The 26,404-nt window shown below is 43.7% G+C and overlaps 1 protein-coding gene across 3 annotated transcripts in view; it reads right to left on the minus strand.

Moving 5' to 3' along the window:
* The window catches only part of drosha (ribonuclease 3 drosha), a 238,139-nt gene that overhangs the window by 180,221 nt on the left and 31,514 nt on the right, over window positions 1-26,404 (minus strand). For all 3 annotated transcript variants that reach the window (XM_075696237.1, XM_075696246.1, XM_075696229.1), the window contains exons 7-11: window positions 25,445-25,580; window positions 23,604-23,760; window positions 15,983-16,119; window positions 15,607-15,774; window positions 7,608-7,914 (exon numbers count right to left, since the gene is read on the minus strand). In XM_075696237.1, coding sequence (XP_075552352.1) covers window positions 7,608-7,914; window positions 15,607-15,774; window positions 15,983-16,119; window positions 23,604-23,760; window positions 25,445-25,580 — 905 coding nt within the window. The remainder of the gene's footprint in view (window positions 1-7,607; window positions 7,915-15,606; window positions 15,775-15,982; window positions 16,120-23,603; window positions 23,761-25,444; window positions 25,581-26,404) is intronic.

Genomic DNA, 26,404 nt, shown 5'->3' on the forward strand with positions numbered 1-26,404 from the left:
ATACAGGATGGTCTACTCATATTAAAGGGAGTTACAAATTGGTATATGTCATCACTGATTACAGCTCGACTCTAGTATATGAAGGTCTGGAAAATATTTTTTCCCTCAATAGAATGTCTGTTGAATAGAATCAGAATTAAGTGCTTTTCTCCTTCCGAAGCTGAATAATTAGTAATGTTATGTTGTTCTTCTGTTAGTTATGTTGTACTGAACACCAAATGAGGTTCTCAGTTTAATACATAGTGGACCTGTGTTTTACGGCTATCTTTTATTGCATAGAAAGTTTTGCTTTCTATTTTTTCTTCAAAATACAGAAGGTGCATTACCATCACAATGCGTTGGCGGGCTAGTTGGTGCGAATCCATGAATACTTTGTTAAGCGCAAAAAGACAGACACAAGAAAGACGCCTTGTCCTGTCGTCTTTCTTGTGTCTTTTTGCGCTTAACAAAGTATTCAAGTATTCGTGCATTACCATCTTTAAAATCGGTGGGTTACTGCAAGGCCAATCTGCACGACAGACGAAAGCATGGACCACGCATCACGTGACTCGGTCACCGCTCTATGCGTAGCCATCGTTCATGCTGTGCGGGTCGATTGCTGTCACAGGATCATGCGACGCTCTCCCCCCCTCGCTCCCACCCTTCTCTATCTGCCATCCGTGCAATGTATGCAACTGGGCGGGCAGCCTACTAGTCAAATAACACATTTGCGCATGTAAATCGAAAGGAAATGTTATGATGGGTTACTTTAAGTTACAAAAAGAGACCAATGTGCATCTATGAACGGTGTCAGGAACGAGAGGCCGCCATACAATGTCTCGCAAAGATAGCAGCCATCCGTGAACAACTTTGTTACCATCCCATACAATCACTTTTGTTTGCAAGGTGGTTTGTCGGCTTTCCGAGTGTCACACAGCTACTGCAAATAGATCTGTGCTGATTTTTCATTAGAGTGTAACGAGAGTTCACAGGGGGGCGACGCTTAATGGCAAGGCCGTGGCATGTAACCTTAGTCACTGACGCTTGACGAAGCAGTGCAGATTAGGCCTAATGGCCTAAGCAGTGTGGCCGTGATGAAAATTCACCACTAGCCAATGTGGTCCCGGGCTGCAAACCATTGCAGAATGCTTGCGACTATATGTTTGCATGGGCGGTTCATCAGTGATCGGTCCTGAGATAACGCATACGGGTTAAACTGACAGCTGTTTCATTACCATGTATCCAACATGATCTGCGTGCCTTCTGGCATCTAATCGGTCCGATCCATGCCCATGGTTTCAAACTTTCAGAAATATTTGAAGCTTTTATTGCCATTCCCTCTGTCCCCGTCGCCTTATTTTGTTCGGTCCTGTCAATCTAGATGAACCCTGTACTGACAGAGGTGCTGTTCTGCGGATTGCGGTGTTCAGTCACTGTGTGTGATCCTCACGTTGGGCCGATGTTGGGGAACGTTTACAGAGCCAAAGTCCTCAACCATGTAACCAGGGCGGCGGGTGGCCTGTTCATGGTACGCTCGGCGCTCTTTTTGGGCTGAAAACAGCGAAGTGCAGCACTCACTTGCACAGCATCGAGCATGAGGGGCTCCACGGCGCAAGCATTGTGCAGTACTGTGCGGGTCTTTACACCGAAGATTAGAAAAAATTGAATAGTAGATATTCTACTTGCAAACAAATTACTTAAACATTCACTATTCAATATGATCCAGTGATATTTGAGCATTCACATACCCATAACAAAAAGCAATCGTAACAAACATGAACAAAAATATCTAAACAAAGAATATTCAACAAATTTATACAGGTACTAGCAAGTAATTCAAACATGAGGCACAATAAAGCTCTACGTACAACTTGAATGTGACATAAAGAATATTTCTAAGTTTTGTTTAAAGCCATGTGTCTTCGAAAGCTTCACAGCAAGAGGTAATGTATTCCACATTGAAAACAATGACAAACGAAGTGTTTATGATTGTTTGTGCATGGCTTAAGTAATATATATTAGGTTATACTTTAATGCAAATCTTGTATAACTGTTATTCATGAGACATGCTTTTGGTATAAAATACTCACAGCTCGTCATTGATCTGCTTAAACAAGAAAACGGCAGAGTGGTATTTGACAAGATCATCACACTTGAAATGTTGTTGGCCTAAAGTAGCGATTTAGCATTCTTGGAAAATGAACTGAATGTAACCCCTGAATGCAGAGATCTAACTTTGCTCGAACTTGACTTCTGGCTGTCTCAAGACAGCTTCGCTGCGCGTCTTAAATCGCACTCGACCTTGCGGACGACTTGTGACCTACTTGACTGGGTCGAAGTCCGCTCAAGTTTCAAGTCTGCTCCTGGGCTAGCTTGAAACTGACTTCGTGCGTTATTCCAACATGGCAGCCTCCTGAACGGACGTCGCGCGGAGGTTAGCTGCTTTCGAGTTTACTTGCCATGCCATGGATACAGCATTTTCAGAGGCGCATCCTTAGCTGAAAATTCCATGACCCGCCCTACATGACCGAGGGAATCCGGTGGAGCTATACGACGGCGAACAATTCCTCCGTCGCTACAAATTCATGAAGAACGCCGTGCGACAACTTCTTGCTATGTTGCATATCCGGGAAAGCGGGGACAACCGAGGACAGCCTGTGTGCCTCCCATGCTGCAGTTGCTGATGGCTCTGATGTTTTGCGGCACTGGCACGTTTCAAACAGTCATCGGGCATCTGGTCTGCAATCCTCAGTCAACAGCGTGCCACGCAGTTGGAAAGATGACTCTGCTCATCGCGAAGCACCTGCGCCCGATGCTGGTGCGCTTCTCGCAGTCGCGGTAAGACGGATTACGAGCAGATTTTCTCATCTTCAATGACTACACATGCCATCACTAGTTATTAGAGCTCACGACCATATTTACGCTCGGCATGCCGGACTGTCACGCACTCATCCACCAAATACAAAACATGCGCATGAGCATAATAAATAGTCCAAATGAGCCAGTCATGCAGAACATGTGCGCTTACCAGTTTTGTGGCGCTCTTGCTTTTCTTTCGCAGCTACATTTTCCGCTTTCGCTTCAGGTTGTTCCAGCATTTCTTCAGTTGCAGGTGATCGCGCCGCGTAATCCTGTAGTTGGCATTATATTGTTTTGCTATTTGTTTCCATGCCTCATTCTTCTTGGTCAACGACGCGACATCATTTTTCTTGCATTCCAGAATATGCTTGTAGTCATTCAAGAGTGCCGTCAGCAGGCTCCTTTCGTCTTCTGTAAAATGGGGTTCCATATTGTGTTGCGGTGCATTCTCTTGGGAGGAGAGTGTATGTGAGTGCGACGTTTCAGCGTCAAAGCCTGTTGACAGGACAGCAATTTTGTACCAAATGCAGCGCGGCTGTCGCGCGAGCCCCACAACTTGTTTTCCTAACAGACAACACTTTCCTAGCAGATGACACGCGCTGCCAATTTGCGATGCCTATGACTGTGCCATACTCTCCCTGTCATTGTTGACAGATTCTATGCGAAGCAGACAAATCGCTTGGACGTGTCACTTTATTTATTTTGTTTTTTATCGGGTGCTGTCACCCATATGGGTCCGGACAGGGGACTCTACGGTGCTCGGTACTCCTCGTTCGCAGCACATGTTGCTGATTTTTTCTTCTTGTTTATGACTCCGGCCTAGCGCCTTCGAATAGGTTGGCCTTTTCTTCAAAGGGTCACGTAGCCCGACCAGAACAAGCGCCATCCCCTTCCTGCTGGAATGCCTATACGTGAAAAGGGACGCGCGAGCTCCCTCAGAAACCGACCGTATGCCTCGTCTCGGCCTCTTGCATCCGGTTGCCGGCCCAGACGGCTCATGAACGCCTTGCGGCAATCGAGAACAAAAGCCGTTGAAAGCCCGCCATACGAATCAACCATTTTGTTCGTTTCTACCGCCAGTTATACAAACGTGCAACAAGACCTTTATGTTAAAAAGAAGCTAAGCTAAAATAAACATGACTATAAAATTAATTTGCACTCGAGTACACTGTCGCCTAAACGTGGAGCACCGACTTGAAAAAATGGTGAAACCTGCAACTAAAAAAAAAAAGCGTCGAAATACCGAAACTTGAAGACCACTTAAACCCGCCGGTAACAGGCGCTTTCCGCAAGCAACACTGCCCATCGCAGCGGCGGACATCGCCAGATGGAATGAATTTACCCAAACTATACTTCAGCACTTATGCCCTGGTCGAAATTTGGAAAGATACATACTTTTTTGTTGTACAAGGTGCCTTACGCTAATAAATTTTATTATTAACATCGAACACAGACGAGCAACCTACTTTTGCATTGAAGCACAGTCTTGACTTGATGAAGCAAGACAGCTTGAGCGTCTATGAAACGCAAAAGGCAACTTGGGCGTTTTGAAGTCTGCTTCTTGCTTCGGGCCGACTTTGTCAAGTCCAAGCATGATCCAAGTTAGATCTCTGCATTTGGGGGTAAGTATTCTAAGAGTCCGATTCTGCCTGATTTGCAACCAGTGTTAGTGTATAGGGCAAGTATTTCCTCAGTTCTCGAGACAGTAAACAATGTGAGAATGAATGAATGTATAATATAGACAAATCAGTTTGAAATGGCTGAAGAATGGGCATGCGTTTAGGAGCAGTCGTATTTCATAAGTAACCTTCTTTCTGATGAATGCAATCTGATGATAGAAATTTATACGCAATTAATTCAGATAGGTAGCATAGGAACAAACAGTCATTGCTGTGATTGAAAAATTAGAAACTTAGTTTTGGCTTGATTTATGTATAACTTATTTTTTTTGCATCGATTATGGACGTTAAGGAGGTCGGTGATAAGTTTAGATGCAGTAGACTGCTGTTAATTCAACTCTGATTAACTTGATCTTGACCGAAGGTCCTGGCCGGCACCCATGCATTTCTATAGGCCCAACCTTTCGTTCTTTCGATGCTAAAATTGGCCTTCGCCGGATAATTAGAAGTTGACCAGTCAGCACGCACGTGCCTGACCCCTATAGGGACCCGCATAACGACCCCTTTAGTGGCAGCGTCTGTCTCGACAGAGCTTTCGGGCCCCTGAATGCACTCAACACACAATATCCCTCGTCAAAAACACTTATTTCCAGTCCGCCCTTGCAATATTTTCAACCTATAACAGTACCTCACAATGTTTGGTCACGGTATTTACTTGACTTTAACGCGTGCCTTGCTTTTTCTATTTTATTTTTTAAAAGTATGGCCAAAAATTGCCAGCGCGGTGCAACTGGACACAAAACCAAAACCTCCTTCGCAACAGTCGTATGCTTTACCACATAACCGAGATGGATTGCGGTGGAGCTGACTTTAAAAATTACGTCGCGAAGCTGACTTCAGGACGCCGGCCACAACTGTGCAACTATTTTTCTAGATAAAAAAAATCTGGTATGTGCTAGATTTCTACTTCGTTTAGTAGCTTTAATGTCATTCCTGCATTAGCTTTCTACATTGCACACACAGAAAGTGGGCGCGTGCTTGATTTTGGGTGTGTTAGAATAGGGAAAATACTGCCAAATGAATCAGCGGTGTGTGTTGGCGTTCTTTCTGCATCTTGTTTAATTCAACCTACCGGATCATTCTATTACTTTCGTCGGTCCCGTAAGGGTCAAATTCATGGAAGTTCCCTTTATTAGGCAGGGAATGCCTGTGAAGGAATTATTATTTCATGATCAGCAGGTAGATGACATCTCAAAACATATGCTTGCAAAAAGCTAATTTTACAGGGAAGCTGTCTATGGCTAGAATTCCTGGATTTCTTCGTGGCGTAACGTCGACAGAAAACTATCATCGTCTATAGCTCATACCTTCAAATGCAATGGCTCAGACCCCTGTAAGGCAGAGGCTACAAGCACTCAGCAAAGTGAAGCGAACAGCGCATACATTGTTTGGAATCACGCATACAACATATAGAACAGCATACGTTTCTATAAAGAACAAGCTCAAAAGAAGCATCCGAACCCCATAACTGATAAAAAGGTGTTCCAGCACCTACATGCAATGCGAAGCACATAGAGTTCCCTGCATGTTTCCCTGTAAAGATGACTGTTGCGCAAGCTGACACGGCGACGGCAGCTTGACTGTAGCATACGAAGCAAGGAGTGACGTAACTACACTTTCGTACGTAAAAGAACTCGCCAAGCAACTGATTTGTGTTGTGACAGTGCTATGCGAAAGCCACATATAGTGATAACTTCTGAAGAGCCGCATGCATACGAGGCGTGGCAAATTTCTCTTCTCTCTGGTTCACTGTTTGTAGGTGCACGAAGTAGAGGTGCAAGCCAAGTCGCAGGCCGTTGAAATGTCTTAGGCTAATAATTAGGTAAAGTACGAGTGAATGTCGCATAATGAATAATTTCAACCTACGCCGCGCAATGGGTACTCGTTCTAGTTGTCATTTACAGCTTCACTGTCTAACTACCTTCACAGCGTGAATCGGAGACCATTTTTTTTTTTTAAGTGTTCAGTCTTTCAAGAATAATTGCCCACACAACTATCAGATAGATTTTACTCTAGTTCACTGCATATCTTTGTGGCAGCCCTGCATAAATATAAATTTTTTGTCTCATTCTAACACCAAAGTTATCTGTCTGTGCAACTGTGCTCAGCAAATATACATTGTCATTCCTGTCTATAGGCCTCCGGTGCAGCTTAATTTTTTCTGTTGCTCTCCGAAATGTGATGAATACATTAATGCATATATTGTATCATAAATGCAATGCTGCCCATGCCATGTAACGGCTGCCTGGGCCTCCATCCTCCAGACCATTTCTGGTGAAATAAAATGAATTTGAATTTGAAATGCCAAAGCATTACGGGATACAGCAATTTGATTGAAGGTTACGACTGTTGGCATGAGGTAAAATTAACACTTTTTAAGAGAACACACAAAATATTTTTTTCAGTTTCAAGCATGTAGATAATAATAATAATTTTTTTTTTAATTATGGGGTTTTACGTGCCAAAACCACTTTCTGATTATGAGGCACGCCGTAGTGGAGGACTCCGGAAATTTTGACCACCTGGGGTTCTTTAACGTGCACTTAATCTAAGTACACGGGTGTTTTCGCATTTCGCCCCCATCGAAATGCGGCCGCCGTGGCCGGGATTCGATCCCGCGACCTCGTGCTCAGAAGCATGTAGATAAGATTAAATTGATTTTCATGAAAAAGGATACTAGAATAGGAACATTATCTCTTAAAACAAAAATTCTCACCAACAGAGTGTCCTCATACACCAATAATACAACATATGTAAAACAAATCATGTGATGCCACATTTGCCTCTCAAGTTGCAGCCTATGAAATATAAAAGTTTATATAATAACCTCATTGTTCGTTTTAGGTAAAGCATTCTTCCATAAATTTAGTATGCAATATGACACAATGAGAACAATTTACGTGCACAGATAATGCACAAATAAGGTGCAGGACGTGCAGCTGCCGCTGGCCACACTCTAGCAGCTCTTCCTGAACATGGTGGAATCGTACAAGGCTTCTCATAGATGGCAGCAGGTTTCGCACAAGGTCTATACACTTACTAAGGTATCCTTAAGCAAATACTAAACTGAGCAACACAACTTGCACTCACCTTCTAATTTTCGTGCAAAGCGAGGCATGAAGTGGAATCGAGGGCACCCATCCTTATCTCCATGCGCATGCCAATCGAGGTCAAGCATCTCAAGTACTTCGAAGAACAGGTAACGTGTAAAGAGCTCAAGGCCTTCAACAGTAAAGTTCTCAGGCATTTGCTCTTCTAGGTAGAGTACTGCATACTCAATGTTAAATCGGATCACTCGGCATGTAGGCAGCTTCGGAAGTGGCCAGTGCGAAAGCAGAGAGAAGCCCTCAAATGCAAATTCATGTCCATCATGCTTGATGGTGGTCGGACACTTCATCTGTTTGAAGAAACAGAAAAAAGATGGGAGGAAACAATAACACAGTAAGAAAATTAATTACAAGGATTAATACCAAGCACAGCTGTGGTTTTGAAGAAGGTATTATCATTGTAACCAAATGTTTGGTTTAGCATTTACTGAAAAAATACAAATTAATCAACCACAGTATAAAACAGTTTGAAACTACAACCACTGTTGAGTTCATTTAGAAGGGCATAATAATATTATTTGAGTGAAGGACAAGAATTTTGTAACCAGCAAATCAAAGCATGGACTTACAAAGAAAGAGCAGTTTTTCTAGGAATGTAGCCCACACAGTACTGTAGACCCTTTTCATGGTGATCCCATGGGTGCCGCCATGTTTGATAACGTGGTGACACTTCATTACTTGCCTCAAATGCCTCCGTGCTTACAATGGATGTCCATGACACTGATGTGGCTCAACAAACTTCTGTTTCGGTGGATATTGTAGACGGCGACGGGGTGGACGGCACGAAGTTATGGCCACAGCTTTAAAGGACACATAAGCATTTCCGGAGCTCATTACACATTGTCTAAATGGCACAAGCAGCGTATATGGTGCTTGTACTAAAAGCGGGGCTACAAATGTATTCCAAGCTGTCTAACCATTCCGCTTATGAATTAAATCAGGACTAGCGTGTTTTGGGTGTCGTTCTTTATTTGGCAAACACTTTGAAGCAAAAGCTTCTTATGCTTCCGACTCCATAAAGTTCACTATGTGTTGTTTATTTTCTGCTTGATCACTCCCGTGTGCACTCAGTTGCGATAGGTTTGTTCTCACTGCACATAAAAGCTTGGAACGTAGATGTTCTGTACATTTTAATAGCTTATAGCAAGGATGTATTATAGCTAGTCACTCGCTGACTCTGTGAACCGTCACGAAACGTTCCGCTTCAAACAGTGTGCTGCCAGTGTAGTTGCCGTCACCCATGCATTCGGTGCATTGATTCAAATGTTGGCCCATTCACTTACTTATGATATGTGGGTGATACAGTCGGCATAAGTATGCGTGTGAGTTAGGGTGGATGTGTGTGGATAACGCGGGAGAAAGTTTTACTATGTCAAGAAGCAGCGCTACTCCCTTTGTAACAAGCATTACTCACTCTTACCGACGTTCTGGGGTTGAAGTCCGTTCTTTGGAGGTTAACGATAAAACGCAGGTAGACAAGCAATATTTTTTATTCGCAAGAAAAGGAGTGTATGACAAAAGGCAGCTGGCAACACAGGCAGTCCTTATGCAGTGGCAGTCCGTGGGCTTGGTCACACAGATTGATTTCATTCCTTAATATGCCAGTCAGTATTTTTGCAGCCAATTACTGCACACTTCTACCCTCTATGGCTCAACATTTTGCAGAATGAATGGAGCAGAGTGCATTAGCGAACACCCAATTGCATTTCTGACAGCTGATCGCACAGAAGCAGGGCAGAAGCAGTAATAGTTTTGTATTTGTGAGCTTTTGCTGAACCATCTCGTTCCTCTAGAGCTGCTGCGTGGAAAGGGTTCATAGGTCCTCAAGAAGAGCTATGAGGTTAGAGACATTACTTATCGTAGATGTCACAAACAAAGAAAATATCATTAATGCCTACGAGTGCAATGTGGACTGGAGTACTGCATCGTGGCACATGGATAATGTACAGGATGCAGGACCTCAACACTGAGCTGCATCCACATCCTTTACTATCTTTTTTACACATGCACCCTGAAAACATTTAAATTGGGACAAACAGTTGTTGAAAGACTGAGCAAGAAGGTTATCAGGAAATTTTTGATGGCCTGTGCTAAGTTGCATCTTCCACATGATGAACAAAACTTGTCACCTGTAATGCCTTTTATTCCATCCATCGATAATGGTACCTCTATTTCCATCTTGCAATATTACCTGCATCACTAACCTTAGACTACAAGTAACATGCCCGTTTTTAAGTGAATCCTCATTTTTCATTCTTTTTGAATTACACATCATTTTTCAAACAACTGAGTCAAACCTGATCCTTTCCCGAAAAGCACCATAACATGTAATTGCTAGTGAACTGAGTTATGGAGCAAAGCACCTAAAATGACGAAATCACAGCTTTACAATTCACTAATAAATTCTATCACCTGGTTGCTAGGGTTGAGTGAATATTTACAATTTTGAACAGCTCAATAGTTCATTTTTAATAATTATATTCGATTAGAGGAACAAATATTCAAAATTTTTGAAATAGTCAATATGATAGAAATATTCAACACAAATTGAGCATATTAGGGGCAGTGCAGGGGCCAGATGCAATTCTTTGTGTTTCTTTATATGTAGCTTGCGAATATGTGCCTGATTTTGTGCTACTTAGCACTCTTGTCATGCCAAAATTTAGGATGTCAGGTAAGTTCAGCCACCAAGCAAGCAAGCAAGCAAGCAAGCTTGGTGGAAAAACCAACCACTTGGTAGCAAGGGGCATGCTAATAGTGAGGGCAGTACTTAGCACAACGAAAGAGAATTATGAAGAGGAGTTATGCAATAACAATGCCTTTATTGGGAGTATAGTTCCAACGGGCCCATTCATTACAGAGATGCCTGTCCAAGTGGCCTGGCTAAGCAAATGTGCCAGCATGCCATCATGATGCCACAAAGTACAGCACACTGCACTCCCGTTATAACATTCTTAGCACAGAGCAATGGATGATCTGTTACCACATTACACACTCGAGCAAAAAAAATTAAAAATTAAATTATGGGGTTTTACATGCCAAAACCACTTTCTGATTATGAGGCACACTGTGGTGGAGGACTAGGGAAATTTCGACCACCTGGGGTTCTTTAACGTGCACCTAAATCTAAGTACATGGGTGTTTTCGCATTTCGCCCCCATCAAAATGCGGCCGCCGTGGCCGGGATTCGATAATGCAACCTCGTTCTCAGCAGCCTAACACCATAGCCACTGAGCGACCACAGCGGGTACACACTCGAGCAGGAACCAGGACTTGTACAGATAATGAGGGCAATGACCAATCCATGATGGGCATTAACACTTTCCTGTCCGCACCTATGGTTTCAAATTTGTATTTTGTCACTTTCCAAATGCTCTCGAACAGCTAGCACCATTTCATTATTTAGGAACTATTTAAGTTTTATTTTTCCACCACATGTGAATTTTTAAAGTGCCTCCAGAGAAGGGTCATGGCCAGCGCGATGAGGACTCATCGTTTTCAAGATGCTGTCGGCATCGAACACCACTATGCACAGAAACGTCACATTTCTACTGATTCTAGTGCATCTGCATGACAGTTTTTGGACTTTGGAAGCAGCACTGACACAGAATCAGCTTCGGTTTGTCAGATTTCTGAACGGTGTTTCGCTTTTTTCGTCAAACCACTTCAAAGCTGCTATGCACTGATATTAAGATATCCTGCATGTTCCAAAGGTACTAGTTCTTACCTGCAGGGTGTAAACAACCTTAGCTCGGGATCATTTGCCAGCGGCCACGCAGCAAGCATAGTTTCACGCGAAAAGACAACTGGGAGTCAGCCTTGGCATCGCATTAGTGCTAGTGACTACGGTTAACGTTTTCTATCTCAATTTTTTACTTAGATTATATTTGCTGGAATACTGCACAGGTCCTTTGCATTGAAAATGTGTATTCTGAAAATTTTTCAAGGTTTTTCTGTGTGAAACAACAATGATATGTTTATATATGTACATACTTTCTTTTTCAACAAAATTCTTGTTTAAATATTTTTTGTCAAATTATTTTTAATAAACTTATTTGGGAATAGTACCTCTGGAAGGAAAATTTCTTCAATTTAATACTGTATACACTCTAGTGTCAAGTATGCTCTGTGATAAAAAAAAAATGTACTATCCAAAAACTGCCGCTTTTCCTACGGGCAGAAAAGTGTTAAAACATTGCCTGCAGGCATTGCACTACGCCAAAAGGTGCTAATTTGAACATACGAGCATGGGTGCACTGCAAATTCTGTATGTCCTCCTCCTCCTCATTACCCTCGTCATTCCACCCATTACCCTCATTCTCCTCTCAGCTGTTGGCATACCTTGTGAAGAAGCGCACCAGCTGCCTTACTTGGCTAAAGATTTTCTGGCAGTCGCATTATAAGCAGTATTTCATCTCACGCAGTTGGACTGTAAGATGTATGCATGTACATAGAGTTCTTATGGGAGGGTAAAAGGTAGTCTGACGACACCCCAATTTGCCTGGTCCTTCACTGTAAGCATTTACGTTATAAATGACATGAGCTACAGGTACCAATTACAGTCGAACCTCACTGCAACGAAACTCACGGGACGGGCAAAAAATTTTGTTGAAGAGAAAATTTTGTTGTGGCGAAATTTGCCCCAAAACACTTTCAAATTTGACTACGCATTCACAAACATAATTTATTTCCAAAAAAGTTGGTTACCTTTCGTTGTGGTGAAATCTGACCCAAAACACTGTCTTATTTGACTACAAACTCAAACACGTTACTCATTTCCGAAAAAAGTTAGTCATCTTTGTTTGCCTCCGTCCTTTGGTCATCATCGTTGTGGTGCGATGTTTGCACTCGGTCAGCAGCTGCATTGCCACGTCGTCATTGTGGGCACCAATGAAATTACGAATGACGTCAAAAACGTCCATTACATAGAGTGCACGAGGCAGGGCCGATGCAACATGTGCATCACTTTCATCGTCCGACGACGTGTTATGGCGAACCTCTTCAATGATGGACTTGTCGTTCAACTCTTCATGAACAATTACGTCCGCACCAACACCGATGTACTCATCTGTGCTGCCGTCCGTTGGTACATTTCTGGTGTTTCGAAGGGCTGCTCACGTTGCAGTAACTTCTGTAGAGGGTGGTTCCACTCCAAAACGATCGTCTTCCTCATCCGTTGTCGAGTTGGCCGTCACTTCAGCCTCAGGCTTAAAGCTGGCGTGCACAAAGCAATTTTCAATTATGCTGTGCCGGGTTGCCGTTCACTTGAACGAAAAAACCAATCAAAAACACAAAGGACAAGAGGAGAGGTTCACACCACAACGACTTGTTTGCGCCAGTTCACACCAGTCGTGGTGTGAACCTCTCCTCTTGTCCTTTGTGTTTTTGACTGGTTTTTTCGTTCAAGTATGTACCAACTGGCCCAGATTTCAACCCTTTTGCCGTCCACGCCACGGCAATCATTTGTAGGGCCATGAATAAGTCCACTTTGGTCCCCTGCCCGTTGTCAACATTCAGCAACAGTCACTCAATCAACTGCTGCCGATATGCACTTTTCACATTGTGAATAATGCCTTGGTCTAATGGCTGAATCAAAGCAGTGCAGTTTGGGGGGAAGAAGCGAACTTCCACATATTCCAACTCAGCATCCTCAACATTATGCGCTGAGCAATTGTCAATAAGCAAGCACGCCTTGCGATTTTGGACGTTCGTATCACGGTGGAAAGCTATGATCCAATCACGGAAGATGGCCCGCGTCATCCAGGATTTCTTGTTTTCTAAATAACTTACCGGCAAGTGCTTACCGCCTTTGAAGCAGCGAGGCCTCGCGCTCTTGCTGATAACAAGTGGGCAGCACTTGTTGGTGCCATCCATGTTAGTGCAGCACACGCTTCTCGCTGTGCTTTTCTCCGCTGCATGGTTGGCCCTTCATATCTAGTGTCTTTGTGGGCAGCAGCTCATAAAAGAGTCCCGTCTCATCTGTGTTGTAGATGTTGGACAGGGTATACTCTTTCATTATGTCAGGCAAAGCAGATGACGCCCATGTCGCTGCACCACTGGCGTCTGAAGCAGCAGATTCACCACACAACACTTTCACAATGATGTCGTGTCTGGCCTTGAAGCGGGTCAGCCAACCTGTGCTTGGCTTAAAATCGTCGATCCCAAGCATGCAAGCATAGTTCAGTGCATTTTGCTGCAGCATGTTTCTGCTGATTGGCATTTTCTTGGCACATATGTTGAGGAACCATGTAAACAACGCCTTCTCAAGATCCTCGTGTGCAGCTTGAGTCAACTTCTTCAGTTTGGCAGACGCCCCCGCAGAAAGAGCACTGGTGATTGCGTTCTTCGACTTCAAAATTGTCGACAGCGTGCTGTTAAAGATGCCGAACTCTGCTGCAACGTCTCCTTTCTTTCTGCCGCTCGAAGCCTCGCTGATGATGTGCGCCTTCACCTCCAAAGAAGGAAACTTCCCCTTTGTTGCCATGCTGGCCGAGCGCACAAGCAGAAATGAAAATCTGCGTTGCCGCGTTAGGCCAGCGATCGCGTGATCGCATGACCTAGGATGGATACGGATTGGCTGTGGCTCCCGCTCAGCAAAGTGGGCCTGTGCCTTGTCGCAAGGCGGCTAGACACATCATCATCACCAGCAAACAATGGTGCCCCTCCATGAGTTTGTTTATCGATGATGGTGCAGTGGGCACACACTTTCGGTGAACCTAAGCAGCGTGGGTGTACAAAAAATGAGAGATGATTGGGGTTATGTTTATTTTATAGCAAAACAAATTTTAAAGCCCAGCTCTACTGAGCGAAAACAAGCCCGAAAAATTGTTCGTTGTGGCGAGAACTTTTTTTCATTGACTTCTATGGCTAGCTGACGGGGAATCGGAAATATTTCGGTGAAGCGAAAATTTTACTGAAGCGGCGTTCGTTGTAGCGGCATTCGACTGTAATTCTATTCATTCAAAATTTAGTTTCAGCACATTTCTCGCACCTTCAGAATTATGAACACCGTGCAGGTGCAGAATGCATCAAGGATTTTCATTTCAGTGAGTTTTGTCAAGTTTACAGAATGTGGACTCCATGCAAGAACTCTCTATAGGAATGTAAGATATGAGAACAGCAACTATTTAATGTCTAGCATACTTGAAAAGCCTCTATCCAGCCACTTGAAAAGCATCTATCCCCTCACTTGAAAAATATGCCAGATGCAAAACATCAGACGATGAAAGTTACCCTGCTAATGACAGTATACTGACACCAGATCTTACAACCAGCCGTTTTCCTTCCAACTCATTTTGCTAATACACTTTACACACACTATTCCAACTTGCAGCACAGGGAAAATCCGAAGTGTTTCACGATGTATGCGACACATTCTGCATATCATTATTTTCATCAGTGCTTTTACTTTTGGTGCCCGATTTTTTGTGCCTGAATGGAATGTACATACAAGTGGAGTTAGTGTGGCAATCATGCGGACAATGGAATGTTTTTGCTCAGCAGCTGATGGTACAAAGACCAGATCAATGAGGGTCGGCAGGCTAGTTTTGTTGGTGTCATCGACACAAAGGTACTACGGCAACTTATGGTCATCGGACGTATTGGCATCACTCTCTGCCTAGTATGGCAAAATGATCTTTCAGCAATCTGCCAACTGGTCAGCTTACTGCCAACGTCATTGTGATGTAAGCATCTGTGTCATGTCAGCCAAGTGTTATCATGCCTCAAGCAGACAAGCAGAAGGCATGGCATCAATGAAAATGTTTTCAATGGCATTCACCCTCCACACTGACTAGCAATGTTCTAGCCTCCACAGTGCTGCAGGGAACTAATGAGATGAGGTATAGTCAAGGGGAAGGTCTCTAAATGATCTGTCAAGGTATCAGGGGGTTCACAATGGGTAAATTTTGGAGAAATAATGAAACAGTAACAAGCTGCACAAACACCAGCCAGAGAAGCAGGCAGCCCACTGCCACACTCACAGTGAAATTTGTACGAGGAGTGACCACAATACGATAATGGTGCAGGCGTCCAACGTTGTTAGTGTTGGGGTCACAGGGAGTGAGTGGCTCCTCACCAGGATAAATTCCATGCCGTATACCTGACCGCTGAGCCTTAGCACTGCATCGGCACAACGGACCGTCATTCATCTGCAAGAAAAATAATACAGTAAACCGTCATTAAGCTGAACATTTTTTCTACCTGCATTTGCTCTCATGTTTAAATGACCATACTTTTGTGATTAGAGGTAAACAACTATTTGCCAATTATAAATGAGCCATTATACTATGCTCACACGTGACTATGCTGAGGTAATCTTTGCAATATTGTTTATCTTCCTATAGTGCAGCTGCTTACCTCTCCAGGGTCATTGTACCACAGTTCCTGATGCAGTCGGTATGGATGCTTTCTTTTTACTTCTAACTCCTCCATGGCGTTGTCATCATCTGACTCGGATTCGTTGCTTGAAGAATCACTTGTACCAGGGTTAGCAACTGTAGATGGAACAACCTGATCAACTGGGAATCTCTCGAGTTCTTCACAGCTCTCAGTACTCAAGGACCCTTACGACAACTTTTTTACAGTACAGGTTTCATGCATAGGCAGCTAGCAATGCTCAATTACTACTGCATGAACGCAATGTGAGTATGTTAAGTAGATCAATTAGCAGTAGTCAATCTTCTACAGAGAAAAAAAAAAAAAGAATTTTCATTCTGAGGCATTACTGGACTGAGACCAAACCAAAATACAACTCATGCTGTTTAATGATATAAAATGTGAACAAGAATGTTTTTTTGAATGAATGAGTGATGTTTAGTGGCGCAAGAACAGGTTTGGCCAAAGAGCACCATGCTAGTGTTAATGAGTTCGCAGGGGACTGATGAGTTCTGTGAAGTTGATGTGACATGGCTGTAAAGGGGCCTAAAATAGTTGCTGTAAATTGCGTAAGATCTATGTGTAATGATATGGCAATGACTGATGACGTGTAGTACGAGCATTAAAATGCATTGCAAAAGAATGACGCAATACACAAAATATGTCAAATGCTAAAATTGGCTAGAGCACTACTGCCTCACCAGAGCCCTTGAAACACATGCGCCTAGAGGCATGCGCTACACAAAACTATCATAGCGGCATCCTCTGGAATGAGGATGCACTACAAATTTAATGGGCTTATAACATGTAGGACAACATAATTCAAGAAAGCGAGGACTGCTTTGGTCTTACCCCCAAATGCACAGATCTAACTTGAATTGTGCTTGGACTTGACTTGACGAAGTCGGCCCGAAGCAAGAAGCAGACTTCAACACGCCCAAGTCGGCTTTCGCGTTTGATAGACGCTCAAGCTGACTTACTTCGTTAAGTCAAGACTGTGCTTCAATGCAAAAGTACGTTGCTTGTCTGTGTTTGAGGTTAATAATAAATTTATTAGCGTAAGGCACCTTGTACAGCAAAAAAGTATGTATCTTTCCAAATTTCTACCAGGGCATAAGTGCTGAAGTATAGTTTGGGTAAATCTATTCCATCTGGGGACGTCTGCCGTGGCGATGCGCAGTGTTGCTTGCGAAAAGCGCCCGTTAGCGGCGAGTTTAAGTGGTCTTCAAGTTTCGGTGTTTTGGCGTGCTTTTTGAGTTGAAAGTTTCACCATTTCTTCAAGTCGGTGCTCCACATTTAGGCGACAGTGTACTTAAGTGCAAATTAATTTTATAGTCACACTTATTTTAGCTTAGCTTCTTTTAAACTTGGAGGTCTTGTTGCGCGTTTGTATAACTGGCCGTAGGAGAAGCGGACGAAATGGTTGGTCCGTATGGTCGTCTTTCAACGGCTTTTGTTCTCGATTGCCGCAAGGTGTTCATGCACCGTCTGGGCCGGCAACCGGATGCAAGAGGCCGAGACGAGGCATACGGGCGGTTTCTGAGGGAGCTCGCGCCTCCCTTGTCGCCTATAGGCATTCCAACAGGAAGGTGACAGCCCTTCTTCTGGTAAGGCTATGTGACCCTTTGAAGAAAAGGCCAATCTATTTGAACGCGCTAGGTCGGAATCCTAAACAAGAAAAAAACTGCAACATACGCTGCGAACGAGGCATAGCAAGCACCGTAGAGTGCCCTGTCCGCATCCATATGGGTGACAACACCCGATAAAAAACAAAATAAATAAAATGACATGCGCAAATGATTTGTCTACTTCGCATGGAATCTTTGTCGAGAACAAAGAGAGGGGGAGTGTGGCACAGTCATAGACATCACAAATTGGCAGCGCGTGTCGTCTGCTAGGAAAGTGTCGTCTGTTAGGAAAAGTTGTGGGGCTCGCGCGACAGCCGCGCGCCGCATTTGCTACAAAATTGCTGTCCTGTCAACAGGTTTTGACGCTGAAAAGCCGCACTCACATACACTCTCCTCTCAAGAGAATGCACCGCAACGCAAGACAGCACCCCGTTTTACAGAAGGCGAAAAGAGCCTGCTGACGGCACTCATGAACAAGTACAAGCACATTGTGGAATGCAAGGAAACTGATGTCGCGTCGTTGACCAAGAAGAATGAGACATGGAAAGAAATAGCAAAACAATTTAATGCCAACCACGGGATTACACGGCGCGATCACCTGCAACTGAAAAAATGCTGGAACAACCTGAAGCAAAAGCGGAAAGAGGAAGCTGCGAAAGAAAAGCGAGAGCGCCACAAAACTGGTAAGCACACATGTTCTGCATGACTGGCTCACTTGGGCTACTTGTTATTATGCTCATGCGCAGGTTTCGTATTCGTTAAATGAGTGCGTGACAGTTTGGCATGCTGAGCGTAAATATGGTCATGAGCGCTAATAACTAGTGATGGCATGTGTAACCATTAGAGATGAGAAAATATGCTCGCAATCAATCTTTCCGCGACTGCGGGAAGCGCACCAGCATCGGGCGCAGGTGCTTCGCGATGAGCAGAGTCATCTTTCCAAATGCGCGGCAAACTGTTGACTGAAGAATGCGGACCGGACCACCGGTGACTGTTTGAAACGTGCCAGCACCGTAAAACATCACAGCCATCAGTAACTGCAGCATGGGAGGCACACGGGCTGTCCTCTGTTCTCCCCTCTTTCCCGGATAAGCAACATAGCGAGAAGTTGTCACGCGGCGTTCTTCGGGAATCTGCAGCGACTGAGGAATTGTTTGTCGTCGCACAACTCCACCGGATTCCCTCGGTCACGTAGGGCGGGTCGTGGAATTTTCAGCAAGGGCTGCACCTCTGAAAATGCTGTATCCATGGCGTGGCAAGTAAACTCGAAAGCAGATAACCTCTGCGCAACGTCCATTCGGGAGGCTGCCATGTTGTAATAACGCACAAAGTCAGTTTCAAGCTAGCCCAGGAGCATACTTGAAACTTGAGCGGACTTCAACCCAGCCAAGTCGTTCGCAAGTCGTCAACAAGGTCGAGCACGATTTAAGACGCATAGCGAAGCTGCCTTGAGACTGCCAGAAGTCAAGTTCGAGCCAAGTTAGATCTCTGCATTCGGGGGTTAAAGGGGCCCTTGCGTTGAAATAACGAGCATCAGACGATGACTAGGCTGCTCAACCTTCGGAAACCGATCACCGTGGAGCTTTCGGAGTGTGATGAGGTTGATAATCTCACTGCAACTGAATGGAAGCTGACGACTGCCGCTGTGAAGATACTCGATCCACTTGCTCAAGCCACAACAGAGCTGTCTGGGGACAAATATCCCACGTTGTCCCAAGTTATTCCATTGCTGGAGTGCACTGGCATTGTACTTGCTTGACACGCAGCTCAATCAGATGAGTTGTCGGCAATTGCTTCGAGTCTGGCACGCAGTATAAAGGCAAGGTTTCCTGGTGCTTAGCCTTAGCGATGTTGCTGGACCCAAGATTTAAGGATGCCTGCTATATGGCAAGGGCAGAGAAGAAGTGGGCCTGCGCTGCTCTCACTACAGCAGCAGAGGAAACACTGCCAGTTGTATGCTGTGAGAGAATGGTACAGGTTTAGACAGCTCAAGTGAGAATGGTACAGGTTTAGACAGCTCCCACGGTGCTTCTGTGTGGGAGGCCTTTGCAAGCTTTGCATCAGATGGTACTATGAAGTCTGGTCCTTCCATCAAGATGATGTTGAGAGCTACCTGAGAGCTACCTGAGAGCTACCCTCCTTCCTCGCTGTGAGGGCCCGCTCGAATGGTGGAAGAGCAAAGGCAGCCACCTTCACCCGTTTCTTATAAGGTGCCTTTCAGTGCCAGGAACCCAAACAAGTGAAAGGTTATTTTCAACAGCGGGTGCCATTGTAACCAGCAGAAGGGAACACCTACTTCCCCAGCTTGTGGAGCAACTAGTTTTTCTACATGATAATTTTTTACTTTCATTTTATTAACAGTAGGAAGGAACAGTTTTTACTAGCATGTAGAGCTATGATTTTCTCAGTTTCTTCTATTTTTTCACTTGAAATGTGTTACCAAATGATTTTCTGTGATGTTTTATGCATGTGTTGTAGGTTGTTATCTGTGTGGAAGGGAGTACCTTCTTCTACAATTAGTCTGTATACAGAAAATCTTTTTAGTGGTTAAGATATGTTATCACAGGATTTTCTATGATGCCTTTGTTTGTTGTAATCTCAGAAATAAAGACTTTTTGCATAGAACAACTTTAAATTGCTCAGTTTTGTTCTTTGGACACCTGACAACTATTCGAATTCGCTTCAAAAGTATTCGACCCCAAGGACTATTCACTTCGAATTTGCTTTGAACTGAAATATTGCTATTCGCACAAGCCTAATAAATGGACATTGTGTAAATTTCACAAAGTACAAGCTAAACCATCGCCAAACAGTTCCGCAGCACACAACAGCAATACTTTCAAGCAGCACCGCGCCGTATCGCCAAAGCCAGAGAGAAAGAAATGCTCGCCGTTCGCCCTTTCCTCCTTGCCCGATGAAAAGATCTATACACTACTGCAAAATTAAAAGCAAGCGCCCGCACCCGTGCAAGTGTCGTGCTCCCCCCCCCCCCCCCCCCCCGTTCCCTCCCTCCAATTTCACTGCTAATTTCAAGTTTCTGCACCGTGCCAGGAAAGCCCACCCCATCCATTCCACGCCCTTATCACGCACCGCACCCAGGCAACACTGGCCTGCCACATCCAGTTCACGAAAAGAAGTTTCCGTGGCTTTTTTTTTTTTTTCTTCTTCTTTTTAAGGAGCGGGACCCCGTTAGCGACACGCCAACTCGCCACACGCCGTTTAGAGTTCACGGACCGCCAGCTGACAGCGGTCTTGCTGGCAAAAGGCAAGATCTGCCTGTCATGCAGCACAGAGGATCTCCCTGCAGCACAGTGACATGGGAGTGGTTGCAGCTACACTCACCGCCGCGCCACCAATATCGTCGCTAAGCCTTTTCCGGCTCACTTCGAATCTGTAGCAAACGCCACTTCAGAACGAACCGCCGACGCTTCCAAGCAGCAAGGTTTTGTCACTGTTGTTGCTGCTTTACCCTCTCCTTGCAGTAATTTCACACGAAGAAGAAGGCATTCTGATATTTGCAGTGCCACCAGCTGTGATACGAGCATGGCCAAGCCGCGGTTCACTGTCCGCCGTCAGTGGCCATGCAGTGCAGCTGAGCTCGACTTGTATCAGAACTCTCGTTAGTGTGAAACATTTGACCATGGACTTCAAGTGGAATACTAGAAACTTTTCTTTTTTGCAACTGACTTAGAGAAGTCTTCCGATGGTTTTGAGAGTGACAAACAGCCCTAAATCTTTGGCTTAATAAAAAAAATTTTTAATCCATGCCCACTACTTTTTTTTTTCTTGCGGGAAAATTTTGTCCTTGGCATTTTGAATTTTGGTGTCATTTTTGGAATAGCACCCCCCCCCCCCCCCACACACACACACTTTGCCGGTAATTTCGACTTTCTTGGGGGGGCTTGCTCGGAGTTTTACGGTATGCTACCATGAACATTCAAACCAAATATCCACTGCATGTCACAGGAGGCCCAAAATACTGCATAAAAGAATGTGATGGCCCATAGATACTGGCCATTGGGCGACTGTTCGAAACCAACATATGCACACCCATCGACTGTTCGAAACCAACATATGCACACCCATCCAATCTTCTAGCAAACAAGGAAGTGGCAGTTAATGCATCTTGCCCATGCTGTCACTGCTCCTTTGTCGCTACATTTGTCAGACAATAACCTTGAAGGGTTACACCTTACTGCAGAAAGAAATATGCAAGAACATAGCAATAAACAGGTCAGTGCTATCGGCAGAGAAAATGAGTTGAAGAGCAATGGGGAAAGCAAACATTGCGCTCATTATATCTCAATTATTATTAGACCCTGTGGGAATATATTTATTATAGGGCACCACACTCCCTCCAGTGTGTTCTCAGCTTTGAAGAGAAGGTGTTGCAGGGAAGGAGAGTGCCACTGCTTGCTCAGATTAGCCAATTATAAAGGGGCAGTGTAACATTTTTTAAGCACGGCAAAAAAAAAAGAAAAAAAAAAAGAACAGTAGGGACACTAAAATAGAAACACTTAATCAGTTTATACAAAAAATATTTTTTCAAAACTCCATTTAAATTATTTTATGGTAATGGCCTGAATTCAAAAAGGCAACGAAGGCCAAACTTCCATTTTTCAAATTTCACACCTAAATCGCAGCACCAGTACATCAGCGTGACGTCACAGATTTCAAAGTATTTTTGAGCCATTGTACCTCAGCGTTAAAAGCATTTGAAATTTGCTACATACAGTCTTCGACTCTTTTAGGATAGTGTCGGCCACCTTAACCACTAAAACATTAACTAGGCTCAAGCAGATGGTGTCAAAATCCATGACGTTACAGTGAGCTAGTGTGGGAATTTCAAAGGTGGCATCGCCATCCATGCTATTTTTTAGTCTTTTCTGGCTTACCAATTCTCTTCTCATGGCAAGGGTAGTTTTTTTGGTACAGTAAACTCTGTTGAGTTGAGACTCTGTTAATTCATTCAATGCCGGTTAATTCGATGTTTTGGTTAATTTGATCCTGCCTGAAGGTCCCTGCCGGTGCCCATATATATCTATGGGCTCAAACTTTCGTTATTCCGATCCTAAAATTGGCCTTCCCAGAATAATTCATACTTAACCAGTCAACACAGGAGCGCATGACCCCTATGGTATTCCCAATAGTGACACCTTTAATGGCAGCATGTGTCTTGGTAGAGCCTAGGGGGCAGTGAATGCATTGATCACATGTAATCTCCCATCGAAAACGCCTATTTTCAGCCTGCCCTAGGAAGATTTTAAAGCAATAACTGTTGCTCAAGTCTGATTACGGTATTTATCCAATGCTAGCATGCGCCTTCATTTTTTCTGAAAAAGTTGGACCAAAATACGATACCAAAACCACCTTTGTGGTGTTCGTACGCTTCACCTGCAGTGAAGGTGACATTAGAAAACCGGCCGCCATTGAGATACGCTTATTAGATCATTGCCTATTTTTCTTGCTGAAAAAAATCGGGTTCGTGTTAGATTTCTACTTTGTTTAGGTGCTTTAATGTCATTTCTACAATTTTTCTACTTTGGAAACAGAAAGGAGGCATACATTTTATTCGGAGTACGTGAGAATTGGGAAAATATTGCCAAATGAATCAGCGGTGTTTTGGCATATTTTCTGCATCTTGTTTAATTCGACTCGCTGCATCATTCGTTCAATTTTGTCAGTCCCGTCAAGGTCAAATTAATGGAAGTCAACTGCATTGCAGTAGGGTAATTTACTAATACAGCTGAAATTAATTTTCTCTTTTGTATACCTGCCAACCTGCGAACATTAAAATTCATAAAAATCCCACGGACATGACTGGAGAAGGAGGGGAGGCTGCAGCCATGCCGTGTGCTTTTCTGAATGTTGTGTACCAAAAATGCAATCCTCCTCTAAAACTGAACAAAACCTTGCAAAACACATCCTTACAGCTCCCACCCATGAAGCTTCTATTGATTGGCAAGTTAACTCACTGGGATGCGACTTGGGGTTGCAGAGCTTGTTCTTTCGAGGAGGAGGATTGTATGGCTCTTGCTTGCTTTTCACCCATGCTGCTCGTTCTACCAACTCATGCCTGAACTTATCCTGCAGGATCTGTAGCTTGGCTGTTCCTGTCACAAGTCCTGAAACCTGCAGCCACAGCAGAACCACATGGAAAAATTGTTGACACTGCTATATAAGGCTGTGAAAGACAGAGAACTCAGGGGAAAAAAAAAGTTAAAGCAATCCCCACATCAGTCACCATGTCAGTCACAGCAACAATAATTAAGAAAATACCATTTTATATAATTAAAATGCACATATTCAAAAAGAGGCAACACTGAGAGGAATTGCTGGTGATCAATGGAATTTGAAATGGAACCTTGCTTGATTCAGTCAAGATGTGTGAAATAAAATTGAACAGTTAGCATTGCATATAAGTTAAGATTAACCGTGACATTTGTGGTGTGAAAAATGCAGAGGCTTTTACCTGATTTAGATTAAAATATTGGTAGACCTTATAAAATAGAAACGACTACAAACTTTTCAGCCAGAATAAGAAAGAAGTTATTTTCTTTGTGAATTAGAAAATAAAGCACACAGGCTCAGCATGAATTATTCTTTTCTTCAATTTCATGCCTGCAGCAAGCCATCTTTTAAAGAAGCTGAAATATTTAAAAAAAAATTAACTTCTCTTTCTGAAGTGCGAAACTGTGGTTGAACCATGCTCCAGTAACATCAGTTCCAGGACTAGATGACTGGAAACGTGAATACGAAATGAAATGAAGCAGAGATGGTTTATCTCACCCTGTGTCGCACTATACTAAGACATGGGAACATTTGCTGTTTACCTCTCGAAAGGGCACTCCCACCAAACTATGTGTTCACTAAAATGCATCCTATATAATAATATTGTATAATAATAAACGAAATTACACACACATGCATACTAAATCACAGACAACTGAAAGGTGAAAAAAAAGATGCAATCAGGATTATCATCACTCTTAATGCAGAAAGTTTGGCTAGTTGGCGTTGATGCATTTGCTGTGACATAGTTACTAGCGCGAACAATACTACGGAAAAAAGGTGGGACAGGACAGAGCGCTAGACTTTGACAAGCTTGTCAGTTGAAGTCCAGCGCTCCGTCCTGTGCCACCTTTTTTCCGCAGTCTTGTTCACGCTAGTAGCTATGTCACAGGAAACGTATCATCAGTATGCCTCAGCCCTGGGGCCGTATTCTGAGATGTTTGGCTTCCGCGATAGTCACGTTCATTCAATAACTCAAGCGGCTGCTTACCTGTGACGTCAGTGTGCACTACCAACACGCGCTCTTGAATGCTTGACATCGCATGAGAGAGTGCACCGTGCGAGTGCAGAGCGGCTCGGGTGTACTGTTTTCGAATGCAGTGGTTGCAGTATGGGTTCTGTGTACTGACTACGGTTGGCTACTGCCGCTTTAGGCAAAGTAAATTGAAAAAGGGAGCATGAAACATGTCATTTTAAATGACTCAACAAATATCACCACGAAACAATGCGTGTAAGACGCCACCAAGAAGACTGCTATAAACTACCACCTCTCATCTCTACTACACTCCACCACCAACGAAACACCAAAAGTTGTGTTCGTCTATTCAATATATGTTGAGAGCACCCATTGACACCATGACGTTAAAATGATGTAGGCCGGAACTACTAGATGGCGCTGTTTATTTTCCGGTTTTGCTAAAACACCCAATCTGCACGCGCCATTCGTGGAGGCGTGGCCAAGACGATAGTTTCACGGAATGCGAATGTTTCAGAATACAGGCCCTGGCTACACTATTTTGAATACCTTTTCATCTCTTTGGTAGTACAGTTCTGCAGGACTGCTACGAATCCAGCGCGCAGACTCCAAAAGATAATCTTCCTCCTCTGGGTCATCTGGCTCAGGCTCCTGACTAGCACACATTTCATCTTCTGACTGATCACTGGACAAATGAGAAACAATAAAAACATATTTGAAAGAACCGGCACTTTTGAGGCCCTTCTAAATGGCAAACATAAGCAACAGTCATAACACATTCACATTTTAAAATCAGTGAAATCTGCAACCTCTAATGTTCTGCACAGATTAAACCAAGGTAGCTACTACTGTATACTACATCCTGCACTCTGCTACATTGCATGACCGAAGCTTAGAATCACTGAGATGATCAAGCTAGAAGCACTGACAAAAAATGTTTCATTTTTCTGTTTTATTGTTAACACACTAACTATGCTATGGGGTCTCAATTCCTCAAGAGCACAACATATAATAATTATGTTACCTTTTAACACTACTAGTTCAAAACATTCTCCAAGTGTAACACGGCTTCAAACTTGAAAATGGAGCCTATTAAGGTCAGTGAAACCAGATGTGGCGCTCTTGTGGTACCAGACAACACTGATGCATACATGCACGCACTATGGGCATGCTGGTGCTGAATGCCCATAGTGCGTGGAATTCAGCACTCGACTGAACAAGAGGAAAGACAGCGTTCTCCTGCTGTTCCAAGAGAAGTGCACAACTGAAAGGCCCATTTGGCATTTTTCAGTGACACGGTCATTGTATGGCCTTCAACCATCGCATCAGACTGACTGGCAAATTCCTTAGTTGTTTGTGATACAGTCGACTCTTGTTACAACGGACCTTAATAGTCCGACAAAAAACATCCATTTTATCTGAAGTTCGTAATATCCAAAACGTTGGCCGCGATGTCTAACAACGTTATTGCAAAAAGTGAGTGACGAATGTCCAAAGTAAAAATTAAAA

This window comes from Dermacentor variabilis, chromosome 1 (assembly GCF_050947875.1).
Source record: "Dermacentor variabilis isolate Ectoservices chromosome 1, ASM5094787v1, whole genome shotgun sequence".
Lineage (NCBI taxonomy): Eukaryota > Metazoa > Arthropoda > Arachnida > Ixodida > Ixodidae > Dermacentor > Dermacentor variabilis.